This window comes from Leguminivora glycinivorella, chromosome 6 (genome assembly GCF_023078275.1).
Source record: "Leguminivora glycinivorella isolate SPB_JAAS2020 chromosome 6, LegGlyc_1.1, whole genome shotgun sequence".
NCBI classification, from domain to species: Eukaryota; Metazoa; Arthropoda; class Insecta; order Lepidoptera; family Tortricidae; genus Leguminivora; species Leguminivora glycinivorella.
The window spans coordinates 18,747,019-18,764,543 of NC_062976.1; the positions used below are offsets into that span (position 1 = coordinate 18,747,019).

At 37.6% G+C, this 17,525-nt stretch overlaps 1 protein-coding gene across 1 annotated transcript; it reads left to right on the top strand.

Moving 5' to 3' along the window:
• The first annotated feature begins 558 nt into the window (after positions 1-558).
• On the top strand, positions 559-17,168 carry LOC125227522 (protein FAN-like). Its single transcript, XM_048131856.1, is given in 14 exon segments — positions 559-789; positions 935-1,458; positions 1,461-1,543; positions 2,063-2,134; positions 4,227-4,429; positions 5,268-5,511; positions 6,487-6,609; positions 6,937-7,198; positions 7,509-7,932; positions 8,107-8,195; positions 9,498-9,630; positions 10,003-10,210; positions 11,600-11,744; positions 16,097-17,168. Coding segments are annotated over 14 exon segments (2,625 nt in total). The 5' UTR covers positions 559-775; the 3' UTR covers positions 16,198-17,168.
• The last annotated feature ends 357 nt before the right edge of the window (positions 17,169-17,525 follow it).

Here is a 17,525-nt window from a genome sequence, read left to right on the forward strand (position 1 = left end):
GCAAGTGCCAAGAGCGAATGTGGTGGTTGGCATGCCGGGCGCGGTGCCGGCGCGGCGGCGGCGGCGCCTGTTCGCGGCGGCCGGCGCACCGCTCGAGCCCGAGCTGCTCTTAACCGCATCATGTTGGAGACAGACGATATTGACATATTTGCTGATAGTGTTGGTGTGTTTTACAGAAAACTCTTAAGGTTCATAGACTCTACACTCCTTAGGTGATTAATGTAATAACCATAGTTTAACTTTTAAGTGTGTTTGCTTTTATTTATGTCAATTTAACATGTACATAATTATATTACCACATAAGTGCTTTGGTGAAATACTGTTAACTTTTGGTATTTTTAATAAATAAATAAAAAAACGTGAAAAAAGTCCCAGAATCGGGCCCCTTTTGCTATACTCTGACCGCCCCTGTCTATACTACTGTAATGTTTGACGTTATCACGTAAAACTACCGTCCGTAAACGACTTTACAGACAACCAATTTTTTCATATTTTTGATTGTCCTTCAGGGCTGTCAGTACTGTCACTGTCAAACTGTTAAGTCAAAATATAGCGCCTCCCGAGCCAGCTGCTACAAGCCTTTCATTTTGTTCAGACGGAAACGAAAGGAAATCGAAGTACAAAGAAAAAGTAAATACCAGTTTATTATTGTGATAATACTTTTGTTAATGTTCCTGTTGTAAATGACTAAACGGTGTTATTTGAAATTGTACCGACAAGGAAAAATTAAGAACTTCATCTTCATCTAGTAAAAACTTTGGATACAAAATAAGTTATGGACAAATCAAGGTATTTATTCAACGAATCACACTCCTCTTTGTTATTATGAGTCATAAGATGTATTGATGCTGCACGATTTATAAAATAATCTATTGTAATAAATATAAGTATTGCTTATTTTTGCCATTATCAACTACTGTAAACTCTGTTGCAGATTTTCGATGCTCCTTTTAGAGCCAGGTGAAATTTATTTTGAAGATTATTCATGTATTTTCAATGATCTGGAATCATTACATGGAGGTAATTCCAGGCAAGGTAGACTGAAACTTTGCTCAAAGTCTCTTGTGTTTGAGCCTAGAGACTGGACATATCCATTAATTAAGTTACACTTCAGAGACTGTACAAGCATAGATGTAATAAAACCCCAGACTTCTGAAAGTCCGCAGAATGTGATCAAAGTAGAGATAAAGCAGTTTGCAGAAATGCTGGAGGAAAACATATTGGCTCCATATAAATTTCAATATGAAAAGAAAACTTTTTATATATTTTTCGATTTTGCTTCGGCAGAAGAGACGTTGTATCAAATGCACCAGTTGCAAAGGGCATCCACATTGAATGCACCTGAACACAACAGTATGGTGGCTACTATTCTGCACTCTAGGTACATGCGGATGGTATTTGACCCAGTCATGATGGATGACTTTACTGAGGAGATAGTTTGTGAGCTGCAGGCGGAAAAATATCACCATTAGTTAGGCATCAAGGCAAGCTGGCTTTAACACCAACAACATTATATTTTCAGCCCTTCAGCAATGTTGAAAGTGTGAGTATATTTATATGATTCATATTTGTTATCAGAGCTTATTATAATAGTGCAAATATTATGAAATACACTTTGTTTACCAGATAAGATAGCTGTGACTAATCATTTGTTGCTGAATAATAGCTACATTTGATTTTAAATACTGTTAATTTTTGAGGAATTGCACATTTTCCTTACTTTTTTTTATTGATTGTTTTTAATAATTAAAAATTATATTTTAATTGTATTTGTATGTAAGTATTTAGTTTTTCCTAACTTTTAATCTTAGTTCAATTGAAATATCCATACTAATATTATAAATGACAAAGTGTGTGTGTCTGTTTGTTTGTCCGTCTTTCACGGCAAAAAGGAGCGACGAATTGGCGCGATTTTTTAAGTGGAGATAGTTGAAGGGATGGAGAGTGACATAGGCTACTTTTTGTCTCTTTATAACATGAGCGAAGCCGCGGGCAAAAGCTAGACTTCTATAAAATAAATTTACCAATCTTTGCATTAACTTATACAATTAATTATTTACAGAGCCCAATTTTGAAACTAAAGCTGAGCCACCTGAAGAGGCTGTACAAGCGCAGATTTTTACTAAGGCAAGTTGTATGTATCACTCAATGTTGTTCTGTTATTCCTTATCTGCTAAGCGATATTTGCAAAATATATAAATTATATAATGCTTAATCACATAATGTAGACATTTCCTTGTTCACTTTATCAGCTTTACATCCTTATCCTGAAAACATGCAATAATTTCATCTAAATATATAAAAGAGGAAACTGATTGACTGACTGACTGACATATCAATGTACAGCCGAAAGTGCTGGTCCTAGAGATTCAAAATTTGACACATAGGTTCGTTATAAGGTGTAGAGGAGCACTAAGAAAGGATATTTCAAAATTCATCTGGGGTGAAATGGCGGTCCAAAATTTGTATGACAAGATTAGATTAGTATGCGGGCGAAGCCGCGGGAAATAGCTAGTTTAATATGTGAGAACTTCCTTGTTATTTGTAATTTGAATTTAGTAGGCATTAATCCAGAGTTTTAACTTAAAATTTGGGTAGATCTGCTGATTTATTATAAGCAAGCTATATTATAGCCCGTATTAAGAATTTCATTTCTTCCCGTGGGTGTCGTAGAAGTCATATGGGTTAAATTGTGGCGTAGGCGAGAGGCTGGCAACCTGTCACTGCAATGTCACAGTTTCGTTTTCTTTCAACCCTTTATTTGCCAAGAGTGGCACTGAAACCTGAGTAGTTTCATGTGCTCTGCCTACCCCTTCATGGGACACAGGCGTGATTGTATGTATGTTGTATATTATAGGTCAATATCTAAATTTGATTAAAATAACACAAACATTTTCCAGTTTTCTTATTCATACCTATCTTAAAAGCTAATAACTGGGATTAGTTGCCAAGGGACCCCCAGGCTCTCATTGACTAAATCCAGGATAATGCAAAGAATATGATGTTAATTTAAAAATACATACTTTAAACTTATATCTATTATGAAATGGTTTGCGAGTATGTTTTGAATAAAGTATAGTTTTAAACATAATTAGTACGAAGATAAAGTGGGCCAACATTTCAATGTACCTATACTTTATCAATAAAATTTCAGATGTATTTATATTTTAAATCCCAATTCGCCATGAATGCTCGCAGTTTTTCTTTATGGAGTGCGACCTTCATGGCCAGCCACTGTAACTTGCAATTGCTGTTCAAACGGAGGCTTCCATTGTAGTTGCACAACTTCCTTATAATTAGGTATTCTTAACACTATAGATCATGTCTTTCGCGAAGTCTCGCCTTGACTCGTAATGTCATGGTATTAAAACCTTTAAGTTTTGACAAATCTGCACGACATCGTGAATAACACGAACTAGACTATAGATGAGGTTCTCTTTGGTTTGTATTTAATTAACTTTTCATCTACCTACTTAATTTGATAACAGCATTTAATGACTGTAATCGATTTTTTTTTGGTTGGATCATAGTAAATACATTTAGGTCAGATTACAGCTTAACTTGAAGCAATTTCATTCGTAAAATTTGTAAAATTGTTATAAGAAGCTACCTATAATATAAGGTACAGCAGGGCAAATGTAACTGGTCCATGTTTTACAATGTTTGCATTATTAAATAGAGTGTCCACCGGTTTATATATGGTAGGCGTGCTCAGTGGATACATGTAGAACTCAACATCATAGTGTAATAATGGAAAAATGGATCAGTTACAATTGTCCCCCAGTCGAGATTTGCCCCGCTGTACCTTAGTAGTGATTGTATGGTATAGTTAGCGTAACTTTCGGACCGGCACGACCTTCGAGGAGAGAGCGTAGTCCCATCGTAAAGGCCGTTGCACTTGCAGCTCTGGCGTTGGAGGGGTTCATGGACGACGGTATTCGCTTCCCACTGAGCGTTTAAAATACGGCCACTATGTATAGACTTATCTACGTAATCAAGATAGTCAAAACATTACGTGCTCCAATTTTGGTTTTGTTTTCAATTAAGCTAAGCTAATATTCTGCAGTTTACTTTTTAAGTAGGTATCTACCTAATTTTAATTTATTATAATGTTCATACAATACAAACCATTTTGTAGGTTGTTGATAAAGGTAGTTATTATATTTCGGACTTTAAGATCCTTTTGAATGTTAATTTTCTAAACATAGCACTCTTATTTCTTACAGGGCTTGGAGATCTACAGCGCAGAAGAGAGTTCTGTTGCCCACATCTACCTAACATTTCAATCCCAGGATGACAGGGACAGAACCTACGATATTTTAGAGCAGTCCCCCAGCGTTCGCCTAGAAAAAGTTCACGCCGAGGAAACTACGCTGCAGTGGCAAAACGGAGTGGTGTCCAATTATGACTACTTGATGCATTTGAATTGGTAACTATTTTATGTATTCACCATTCATCTGTTTAGGATTCGTAGCGGAGGCAATGGTTATGCTCCGATGCGTAACGACGCGGAATCGTCTCACCAAAAATCGCTCGTTAGTACGTCACTTATGCGTCAGAAAGCTGAACGCAGGCGTACGTATGTTCTTACCAACCAGCGATTTTTTTTCCGTCAAAGCCGGTTCCACGTCGGTAGGTTTGGGGAGACCCTTAGTGCTAAAGAGAGAGATATAAGCTGTCAAGTTTTTCCGTCACTAGGAAAAAGCGGCAAATTGAAAATTGTACTAATGTTTATCGGTCTGTATCTCCGATACGCCACGGAGCATGAACGATTGGCCTTATCTACGCGCCTGTTACTAAGTGAGGTTTGAAACTACAAAACCATTGATTTCTTAGGCACTAGTCAGAAGGTAATAGGATTTAAAGAAGAACTAGTCAGAAATACTACTTATTTTGTTTTGAGTGGGAAAAGCCCGACCGGGGAGTCCTTTGAATTACGCTTTATCATCAAATATTTTATTGTGAGTATTTTAGGAGGAGTGGGAAAAATGGGACTAATAGTGACTTCTAGGTATTATAACGTGTTTGAAACGACCCATTTTATAATTCAGTTGCTGATCCTGAAAGCGAAAATAAGTCGAAAATAAAATTGGTTATTGGTATGCAGTCAGCATCAAATGATAGTGACACAGTTTCATTACCATAGAAATAACGAAACGTGTCCGTTACTATTAAATGCTGTCTGTAGCTATATGACACGAATTATGCTCTCCTCAGCTTTTTACTTTGATTGCAAATCCACTTATCATTTTTCATTTGTTTTTCAGCCTCGCAGACAGAAGTAAAAATGATCTCACACAATACCCAGTTTTTCCCTGGGTAATATCAGACTACACATCTACAGAATTAGACCTCGACAATGTTGATGTATACAGAGACCTGTCTAAGCCCATGGGGGCGTTAAATCCGGATAGGTTAGAGAAATTAAAGGAAAGATACCATGAGATGTCACATCCTAAATTTATGTATGGCTCACATTACTCTGCTCCAGGATTGGTGCTATTTTATCTAGTAAGTAAACATTTTTTTATTAATGATTATAATGCGGGTGAGCTTTCACCCTTCACAACGCTCGTGTGAAGTCTTCTCCGAGACCACGGGGACAACGCCGTCCCTGAAACGTTGGAGGTGAGTTTAATATGTAGTCATATATACAGGATTCTTTTCCTAGTTCGGGCGCACGTAACACTGCACGTAATATAAGTAAATGCATAAATGTAACATTAGCAATAAGGTTTTTCCAATAAATTATTCTTATTCTTATACGCGATTAAGTCCCGATTTGAAAAATAATTACGTGTGATACTATTATGAAACTCGCCTTCGGCTCGTTTCATAAACCCACACGCGTTGAATTGCCCTTCATTATGCACAGTCGTATAAACTACTATTGTACTGTTATATTACATTATGTTAAGCCACACTGCCATTAAAAAGGTATCCACAATATAATCAAAAATAATTCGAACTTAACAATCTGTAAAAGATGTCATCTGCACATACAATAGTACATTGTGCAACAAGGGGAGGAAGTTGAATATTACTAACGAGAGTAAGTTAAATCGCGACGGCTTGCCGGAGCGATTTAAAGACTCGAGTTAGTAATATTCATACTCCCCGAGTTACACACAATGTTTTTCATCACACTCGCAATGTAAAAAATATGTAAAAGATAAAAAGAAGTTAAATACGGTACTAGAAATTTCATAACTCCCTTGGGAGAACGATTTTACTATAACTCACGCTCTGCCAGCGTGCAAAATCACATTTAGTGTGCGCATGTGATGAAAAAGCATTTTTGACCTTGCTAAAATGGAGACGCTTCGCTTGAGCAGTATTTATGATTGCATTTGCAAATATTTACGACGTCAATGATAAGCTGAAGTCCATTTGCAATTTACATCTTGTTACCTATATAATGGAATAAGGTGTAAAATGTTTCATACATCTGTGAAGACTGTGAAATAGATTGGTTCTAATTTTCAGGTCCGAAAATATCCCGAATATATGCTTTGTCTTCAAAACGGAAGGTTTGACCATCCCGACAGAATGTTCAACTCAGTGAAAGACGTTTATAATAACTGTTTAAGAAACATGTCCGATTTTAAGGTAAAGTCATTACATTTTCCTGTACCTATAATGAAACTATAGGTCTAAGAATATTATCATTGAAATAAATAAAGACAATAACGGCGGTACCATTTGAGTCAGAGGGTTAGTCTTTTTTTATACTACGTCGGTGGCAAACAAGCATACGGTCCGCCTGATGGAAAACGGTCACCGTAACGGCGTCCATACGCCTGCAACACAAGGAGTGAGTTTAAGAGTTAAATTTTGATTTGCTTCGTTGACCCCATATTTTGCCGTGGCGAAGTGTTAATATTAGTCAGTGATCCTACTACTCACTATTTTTACAAAACCATCTCTAATTTACAGGAGTTAGTCCCCGAATTCTACGACACAGACGCCAAAGGCGACTTCCTAATAAACAAATACCAAATAAACTTCGGAGACCGCCACGACGGGACTAAAGTGAACAACGTCGCGCTCCCGCCCTGGGCGGATTCACCGGCTAACTTCGTGGCAAAACTTCGGGCGGCGTTAGAGTCGGAATATGTCTCTAGGCACTTGCATTTGTGGATCGATCTCATTTTTGGATATAAACAGAGAGGGGAGGAGGCTATTAAAGCTAATAATGGTTTGTATTCGCTTACATTGTTTTATCTTTCTAACCCTTTCAACGCCACACTTATCTATCATGCGCTGTTCGTGATTGTAAACCTTGTCGAACACACGAAGCTTTGTTTTGGTTGGCCTGTGTTTACGTTTTTGGCGGTCAAAGCTTGCTAGCAGTTCGTGAAAGGAACTACATTCGTATTAATTACTTAGGTACACATTTCTAAATAGATATTTGAATAATTTTTGATTTTAAAGGATTTCATACACATCTTGATCACCACTGATTGAGAGTATTGAGACTCGTAGTAATTGTTCACCTATCGTTTCAGTTTTTCACCACGTATGCTACGAAGGCTCCGTCGACTTAGATGACATCTACGATATGAACGACAGGCATGCATTAGAAGTACAAATAATGGAATTCGGTCAAGTACCAAAGCAACTTTTCACCAAGCCCCACGTTCGAAGAGTCACGCATGAAATACCTAAGAGCATAAAAGAGGATTTGGAAGAAAACGATATTGTTTACACATTGGAATGTATTGATAGTATTCAGATACATAAAGAGGAAGTTACATGTGCGTTAAGGCAAGGTCAAAGACTGATTTCTGTGGGGAAAGATGGGACTTTAAAAGTGTATGATACGTCATTGAAGAAGCAAATACGGAGCGTCATACTGAGTACGACTCCGCTTAGTTCGTGCGTCATGGTCGATGAAAATATTGTCGCAGCTGGCTCGTGGGACAATGAAATGTGAGTGTATTGTGTAGTAAATGTAACTATTGTTTTTGCCTGCTGATAATTTTCCTTGACATTGATATTGGTTTTCTGCTTTAACCTTTTGAACTATGAACGCCATGCATATCGTTAGTGGCGTGTCATGAAATGTTTGGCGTCTTTTCATTTGATAAATGTTTTTTTTTTCAGATATCTGTACGACGTGGATTACGGCAGGGTGGTGGAGAGTTTTAGAGCGCATGATGACTGCGTAAGCTGTTTACTGTGGTTAGAAAAAGGTAAACCTTTGAACTACTATGATACTAAGTACCTCATAACCTCAGTAATGGTAATTATTTTGGCCTATATTTTACGTACGGTATCTGTACTTTTCTACTCTGAGTCAAAGTCAAAATCACTTTTCGTTCTATCACTGGACTGGACGCTTCAGAAATGAGTATGTTTGTGGCAGGGAAATGGTCAAAACAGAGATTTCATCAAATCACTAAGGTATATGATCAAATCACGCAGGATGTCAAAATGGCGAATCCATTTTATCATTTCTCTAGAAGATTTCAGTCATTTGACTAAATCCCTTACTCTGTTTAGTGAAATCACAAAATCGACCAATAGACACGCCACGTTTTGTCATTTCACAAGATTTGTTTAGGGATTTGATAAAATCCCTGAACCACGTCAGTAAGTTGACGAAACGAGCTTATAAACTTAACTAGTTTTATCATTTCGCTAAACAAGTTCAGTGTAAAGACAAAATGTTTTAATAAATATGAAAATAATTTAAAATGAAACATTTTTAGCTTTGTTTCTACACTTATTCTTTTTTTTTTCTTATTTATAGAAAACCAAAAACTCTTAAAAACGGATTCAATTTTACCATTTCACTAATCTAGCTAAGGATTCAATCAAATCAAGTGACAAAGGCAAGGGTCTAATAAATCTAATTGAATATATTAGATTCTTGGCTTTGTCACTTCACGAAACCGGTTCAGACATTTGATCAAATCACCAATTGAGACTTTATCATTTCCCTAAATTTGATTAGGGAAATGTTAAAACTAGTTGACTTTTTGAGTTCGTTTCGTCAACTCACTGTCGTGGTTCAGGGATTTTATCAAATCCCTAAACAAATCTAGTGAAATGACAAAACGTGGCGTGTCTATTGGCCGACATCCTGCGTGATTTGATGCCATTCCCTGTTTATACATGGTCAGATCGCCCACATCCTATATTTAATTTCGTACGTCATTCCTTTCGTAACATATATTTTATGTAATAGAGAATATTCTACATTACTTTATCCTAATTTGACAACTGTCTTCTTCTTATTTAAGAGCTATGTAGCTCTTGTCGGTGGAGTATGCGCCATATTTTCCTATTCTCCGCTTTCCTCTTTAGTTCTTGATACGACATGACACCGGCCTTGTCCTTGAGCTGGTCAACAAAACTCTTCCTTGGTCTTCCTCGCCCTCTTCTTCCTTTTACCTTTCCTTATAGAATATTTTTAAAGAAGGTATCATGTCGTATCCAATGACCAATCATTTTGCCTCTTCTTTAAAACTGTATTTATTTGTATTTCTCAGAACGACTTCTAATATCTGGCGGGCACGATGGAGTAGTGCGCGCATGGGGCGAACTGGGGCGCACGGGGCAGGCGCTACGCGGGCTGCGCGTCGAGTTTGATCACGACGGGAAAGTGTGCGCTGTCACCTTCAGGTATGTACTGTTAGGCCGATAGTCCACTATCATATGTTTATCATAGAAATATGATCATAGGCAACATGCCGTCCTTTTTCTTCCCGTTGGAGAAAATTCCATCTTGATATCGTCTGTGCTACAAAACGTTTTATGTTTTCCCATCACTCTTTCATATAAACAGCATTTCGAAAAAAAAACAGCACGCCGTTCGTATAGCTCAAACGATTGTCAACTCGGCTGCGCTCCATGACTTACACTAACGGGAATAAAGTATGTTTTTCAAACTGGGACTATCCCGATCGACAACGGAGTCTCCGCGATAAACAGAATCGCTTACCTGGCCAATTTACTACTTTTTTACCGACTTAATGACTATTTTTTTTGTTTCAGACGTCGACGCCACAGTGTGGACATAATAGCTGGCACGAGCGACGGCGAGCTCTACGTTTGGGACCTCATGGCCCGCGAACTACTCGCCAAAATGTCCATCCATACCTCACCTATCGTCGGCGCCTGTTTTATACCAGCTGGGGACCGAATTGTTACGATCGCTCGCGATACGGATATGAGTGTGACAGATCTACTTGTATGTGACTCGGTGAGTATAGATAGATTCACTAATGCTGGCACGAATGGATTGAATGAAAGTTATGTCACCTGTCACTTCGAGTGTTAGTGTGAGTGCCGTTCTTATACAGGTGGCTCCTAATATTTTGTAAACAACAACAAAATGGGATTTGTTATTCAAGAAAAATAAAAATTATGCTATTTGATTTTAGGGTGCGTTTTCATACAAAAATTTTTTTTTTTTTTTTTTATTTTTTGTTTTTTTATAGGCGTATACGGGATATTAAAGGGGAACGAAAATTCGATTATTTTTGCGCTACGACGCACCGTTTAGGAGATACAGCCATCCAAAGTTACTATTTTCAGTAGACTTTATTTATTTCATACCATGTTTGAGAAAAGCACTATACATACCTCGGCGGGAAATGGGGTTGCCCGCCTCAGACCTATCCGGCCTCGCTTCGCTCGGCCGTCTATATGTCTTCGGCTGGCAACCCCATTTGTCCCGGCCTTTGTAGTAATGTACTATTATCATACTCTATCGCTATAAAGGCATTTTAACATAAAATCAACAAATGAGTATGAATATGAATAAGGTTTTAGATTTATGGCAAATGTCGACTCCATAGCTTGCCTAAAGTCTTACCGTATAACATCTACCGGGTTTCATATTGATTGTCTCTGTGACAAGGTACGAAATGGTATACAAATCAATTTCTTTGACAGTAGGTACTCAGTTTTTGTAGTATTATTTATACTGATGAATTTGGGCTGTCATACGGTATAATTTATCTACAAATACGTTTTCAATAATCAATTTTTGTATCAACCTGTATGTAATCATTTTGTGACGCACACTTAAATATTATCATTCACTCATTCAATCCATTCGTGCCAGCTTTAGTGAATCTATCTATACTTTACTACTACCAAAGACATATGTAACTCCGTATAGACGGATAAAGTCTAAGAAAAAAACGTACCTCAAAGCCCTAGAGAAAAAGATACGGCGGCCTAGATGGCGTTACACCTTTGGGGTACGCTCAGCTAGATGGCGCTAATATTAATATTTGACATTTGAACACATATCAAGCTAGGCTAAATTGTCAAAACTGAGGTTCAAAAGCTTTAAGCTTGTGTCGAGGATGGCAGTCTTTGCACTGTGATTACACATTTTACTTTGACAGTAACTCTCTATAATACTCGATCCTCTTTGCCCGCCAGTGACCACATTGTTACCATCGCGCGCGATACAGACATGATAATGACATTGAGATACCTACTCGTTTGTGACTTAGAGCGCTCTGTGCTTGCAGGAATCTTTTTAGTGCTATTGTTTTAAAGTGCAATCAAGTAAGATCTCTGTAATGATTTGTGACAATTCGATCTTGCTCGACGTAATGAAGCGTTTTTTCTACAGGTATACCACGCGCAACTGTCCGAAGGTGCGGCCGCGCTGTGCTGGCAGGGCCCGCGCGCGCTGTGGCTGGGCGGGAAGCGCGGCGCACTCCTGCAGTGGGACATGATGAGAGCGCAGCCGCGTGCCGAAATGCAGGCGCACCAAGGTATGTAGATAAAAATATACCCAGTCAAATAACCACAATATTAAAATTTTGAAAAAACCCCCGGCCCCGGCTCGCCTCGACCTCGACCGCGACTTAGTGAACCGATATCATGAAACATGGCTAAAACACTCCCGACTAACTCAGCTTTCAAACAAAAAAAACTAAATCGAAATCGGTTCATCCGTTCAGGAGCTACGATGCCACAGACAGACTCACACGCAGACAGACAGGCAGACAGACAGACAGACACATCAAACTTCTAACACCCCGTCGTTTTTGCGTCGGGGATTAACAAGGTTGTCAAGAGAACAAGGCGTGAAGTTTAAATTTTCGATGGAACCATAAACGTTCGCCCCTACATTTAAAAAAAATGCTGCTTCTTTCCAGTGACGAAAAAGGCTTGACTGACTAAATATAATAATTTAGGGGTTCTTTATGCGATAGGAGGCAACTGAGAAGACCGATCCCTTATCGGTAAGCGTCCACTGCCTCCGATGGACGTTCGAAACACCAGAAGGGATGGAAGTGCGTTGCCGGCCTTTGACATGGGTGTAGGCCTACGCTCTCAGGCTATTTTTTAATTAATTCAACACCTAAAGCCAAAATGCGATCAGTTAACTTTATGGTATTTGAGAGATTTACATTCCCACCTTTTATTTGATTATTAGCAAGAGTTGCGTTCCCGCGCGAGAATCCATACTTGAAGTCGTGCAAGATGTATGGAGTCAAACACGAGAACACAACTCATGCAAGAAAATCATAATACATAGTTGTAGGAATCTTAAATATCAATATTTCATTTATCTCATCAGACTAGTGTTAATATTTATTTGCATTCTATGTTTTACGTTTTGTTCGTCGCGTTTACCTTATATTATCCGTGAATGGAACGAAAGTGTAGGACTGAAGAGGAAAGTACGCACTTTTGAAGAATGACAGAAAAATGAAGATTGCGAAAATGTATGATAGAAATTAAAGAGGAACATTATGCATTCTGCGAGCTTCGTTATACGAGCTTAAGAGAAGATTTGGGTGACTATTTTAATTTATTTTATTTTTATTATATTTCGTTTTTGATGTAAAATGTAGGTGTATTGTTTAGTTTGCTTTAATTTATTTATAGATGAGTATCCGTAGATATTGAGAATGATTCTCCTAAGATATTAAGGGTTATGTCATCTGCGTTTCAAAAATGGTTCGCTGTAAATTGTCACATGCTTTTTCCGAACGAATCGTGTCTAAAAGACTAATTTGAACTTACATTGTAACATCGAAATGATATATGGTAGATGCCAGAGCGTCTTGCTCTCGCCAATACATGTAACAACATAGGTACGGGTAAGTACAAGCGAGATGCATGCACGATTAAAAAAGAGATATCACCATCGAAGTATGAGTTTGTCTTCTTTCCTCTCAAGATTCGTATAAATCGTTTCATTCAAAGATGCAAGCTCGGGTTTGTAATGTCATACAAACAAGGTTCGTTCCGACAAATATGTGCTGCGTCATCGTGAATGACACGATTTAGAACACCATGTAAGCGAAATCACCCCGCGACTCGACTCTCTTGGAGCGACGTTTAAATGTATCTATTTTCATTTTAACATCTGGGTGAATCCACGTAAAAGTAACGTAAGTCACGACTTCATCGAGTATTTATTTGAACTACAGATGACACACAACTTAGGCTAATTGGGGTGTCCCAAATTTTTAAAATGTCCATTAAGAGAATTATCACTTGAACTTGCGTCGTAAATGTAACATGTCATAAAATCGTGACTCACGTTACTCTTGCCGCGGATTGACCCATCTTTGGGCGCAGCTCGCTTGCTCTAATTAGTCCAAGAGAACAGCTCAGCAATCTGTCAGAGTTAGATGGAATTTGGATGAAATTGTAGAGTTCGAATGTTGCTCGACGAACTTGCCGACGACGGTTCCTTACACGCTGCCTGCGGCAGGTCAGAATGACCAAGACGAGCAGGCTACAGGCGCAGTGTATAGTCTGTATCTTTAGGTATTTAACTGAAAGTAAACAAAATTTACCCTCAAAAGGTTCCTTAAACCAGTTGAGGGTAAATGACAAAATTATACACCGTGTTTCACTTAACACTAAAAACCTGAAAACCGTTTGTTCATATTTTAATTTAAATTAGTATTATTAGTTATTTTTTATGTGCCTATTCTATTGTATTCGTAAAACAACATTGTGTATATCGCATTGCTAGAGGTTGTTTACCTTTTTCAGTATTTGGGGGTATTAATACTGGCTGGTTACTTGGACGATTATTTTTTCCGCTACGAGTTTGACGTTGTTTGTCAATTTCATCTTAATGTTTATCATAAGTCATAACAAATTGAACTCGTACCTAATTACAACCTTGTCATTTTGAATATATTGGGTTTAAATTTGCTTACTGCGATTACCTGTCCAATTTGAAGTTTACTGTGGCAAAGCTTTAAAGTGTTTTACAGTGACATCTTAGCTGTCTATTGGTAAACCTTATGTTGTTGCAGTAACGTACACAAATAAATACATAGTTTAATGGTTTATGATGGTAGTTAGCAATTATTTTATTGAGTGTAGAGCTAAAAGTCAAGTAGAGTTGCACAGAAAATTAAAAATTCAATTTAAAAAAAAAGCAACCATCAGATTAAAAGATGAATACTCTAGATGAGTTTAAAAAAATAAAAATCAGTTGGGGTGTCTGAGGTTTTGAGTGATACCGGAAACACGTTGTATAACCAAAACAGGTTAAAAACAGTCTCCCAGCCCAGTGACAAATCCGATTGGTTTTGACGACCGGTCTGGCCTAGCGGGTAGTGGCCCTGCCTCCTAAGCCGCGGTCCCGGGTTCGATCCCGGTAAGGGCATTTATTTGTGTGATGAGCACAGATATTTGTTCCTGAGTCATGGATGTTTTCTATGTAGAGGTATATAAGTATTTGTATATTATATCAAATAAATAAATCTAGTATTATAGAGAGTTACTGTCAAAGTAAAATGTGTAATCACAGTGCATAGACAGCCATCTCTCGACACAAGCTTAAGACTTTTGAACCTCAGTTTTGACAATTTGGCCCATATTATTCTTTGCTTGATATGTGTGAAAATGTCAAATATTAATATTAGCGCCATTTAGCCGAGCGTCCCCCAAAGGGGTATCGCCATCTAGGTCACCGTACCTTTTTCTGTATGGTTTTGACGTACAGTTTTTTCTCAGACTTTAGCTGTCTGTACGGAGTTACATATCTTTTGATTATATATATCGTTGTCTGAGTACCCACAACACAAGCCCTCTTGAGCTTATCGTGAGACTCAGTCAATATGTGTAAGAATGTCCTATAATATTTATTTATTTGGTTGGTTAACCAACAAATGTATCTACCCGAAAATGTACCAATTTTTGTTTACGATTTATTAAATACCTAAAAGTACAAAATATAAACGTCTTCTAAGTAAGGCCTGAGAGGACGCTCGGAGCGAAGCGTTCGGTGATGCGTGCAGCGCGGCGGGCGAGTGTACGTCCAGTCCACTCAGGACACTTGTATGAACTTTAATTTTTTGACATTCACGACGTACGCCACACCCCGCCACAGTATCTTATACTATTAAACGAGCAATTCTTGTATATTTATTTATTTATTTATTTATTTATTTATTTATTTATTTATTTATATATACCGACGATCTCGGAACCCGGAAAACGCGAATTTTCGAGTTTTCATGAGTTTTTCTTTCGCATTTGTAAACGTAAAATATGGTCCTTAATTTCGCCGCGCGCGCATCGATTCCGCTTAGCTCAGTCGCACGAGGTCGGTCTAATGTACGCAGATAGATCGTAGGTGTCAGGGTTTCGAATCCCGGTCAGAAATTAAGTTTTTGTTTTTGTCTTTTTTTTTTTGTTTTTGTATTTATAAGAGTTTTTTTTTTATCTAAAGACGTGATATATTAAAATAGAACCGAGCGAAGCTCGGTCGCCCAGATATTAATAAATAATAAAGAGTACTCTACACTGAGAGAAATTTGCATTGTGAATTTAACAAGTTCGACTTGTTGCGGTTTATCCGTTTGAATCAGCCAAACGTATGTTTAAAACAATATGTGTCAGGTTGTTTTTATAAAATCGACTTGATGATTCAAATATATTGCCGATTCAAATGACAAGTAGCTTGTTGTTTGAACCAAAGAGCACGTAGGCGCTATTTTAACCAAAAAACTTGTTGAACGAACATGAAAACTGGTTGTAGGTATTTTCTCTCAGTGTACCCCGCTGTACGCCCAATATGAGCGTGCACTCAGTCCTTTAATATTTACTAATAAACGAACGATTAATACTCCCCGTATTGTTTCAGATGTGATCAACTGCGTATACTATGACGCCGCTACTGAAACTTTAGTCACCGCCAGCAAAGACAAAACTGTCAAACTTTGGAAAATGATCTCAAGCTCCTGACAAAAGAGGCTCAATTTAGTGAAGAGTGCTATTCATTATACTTTACTGTTCTTTATATAATAAATTATATATAGTGCTAACTTAAGTTTTGCAGTCAATCCTGGGTATTTAAAACAGTCTTTAGAGATCATCATTTATCACTTGGCCCGATACATCTTGACATTATTCATAATGCCCTCATTAATCACTAATAATCACTTGGTCTATAACATATATGTATATCTTTAGTCTTTTATACTATCAATTTAGAATCCTCGTCATCCTCCTTGCGTTATCCCGGCATTTGCCACGGCTTATGGGAGCCTGGGGGTCCGCTTTGACAACGAATCCCAAAATTTGGCTTGATTACCTTCCAACCCGAAGGGTAATAGGATTAGTCCCGTTTTCTGACGATGTTTTGCTTCACCGAAAAACGACTGGCAAATATCAAATGACATTTCGCACATCAGTTCCAATAAAGTCATTGACCTACGAGCCGGGATTCGAACCTGCGACCTCAGGATTGAAAGTCGCACGCTCTTCCGCAATTTTGAATCATCATAATGCATAATTGCAATTATTAAATAGGTAAGTACAAACCGCGCTATACATGTGAAAATCTCGGTTCCCCCTTTTATGTAAAAATACCAGGATTGATTGTGTTCCAATCAGTTCAGTTCTAAGAAGATATTGAACAGAACAAAATGCATTAAGTATCAATAAGTGTTTTAAAATAATTAATAACAAAATAGATAAGTACCTACCAGGCATCGGACAAAAAGTGTGGATGACGTAAAAATGACGAAGGTAATCTTCTACACAGGATGTTGGTATTATTATTAATGAAGTAGTATTAATGAAGTAACAAAATAATCGTAAATAAATCTATGGAATTCATAATACAGGTAGGATGATGTTAGTGAATAAAATATGTATTCACGAGATTTGTTAACATAAAGTACGATTATTTGAAATTAATTGAAGGGATATTTACAAAAACAACATAACTGCTTAGAGCGGTTGACACTTTTAGAACAACATTTTTGATCGTGACAGGTGTCAACCAGTGTAGTCAGTTATGTTGTTTTTGTAAACATCCCTTCAATTAGGACTGAATAAATCTGTGGGAACCTCAGATAAATAGGTTTAAAACTCAAAGGTGGGAACAGTAGGTAAGATTAGTAAAAAACGTAACGTACGTACTTACTCATTTCAAGTGGCGATATCGTTTAATAACGAGGTTGATAAACAGATAAGTGATAATTGTTTATGAAAATCATAGATACTATTTAAAATCATCCTATAAGTGGTTTGACGTCATAGGCACTTTTTGTCCGATGCCTGGTACC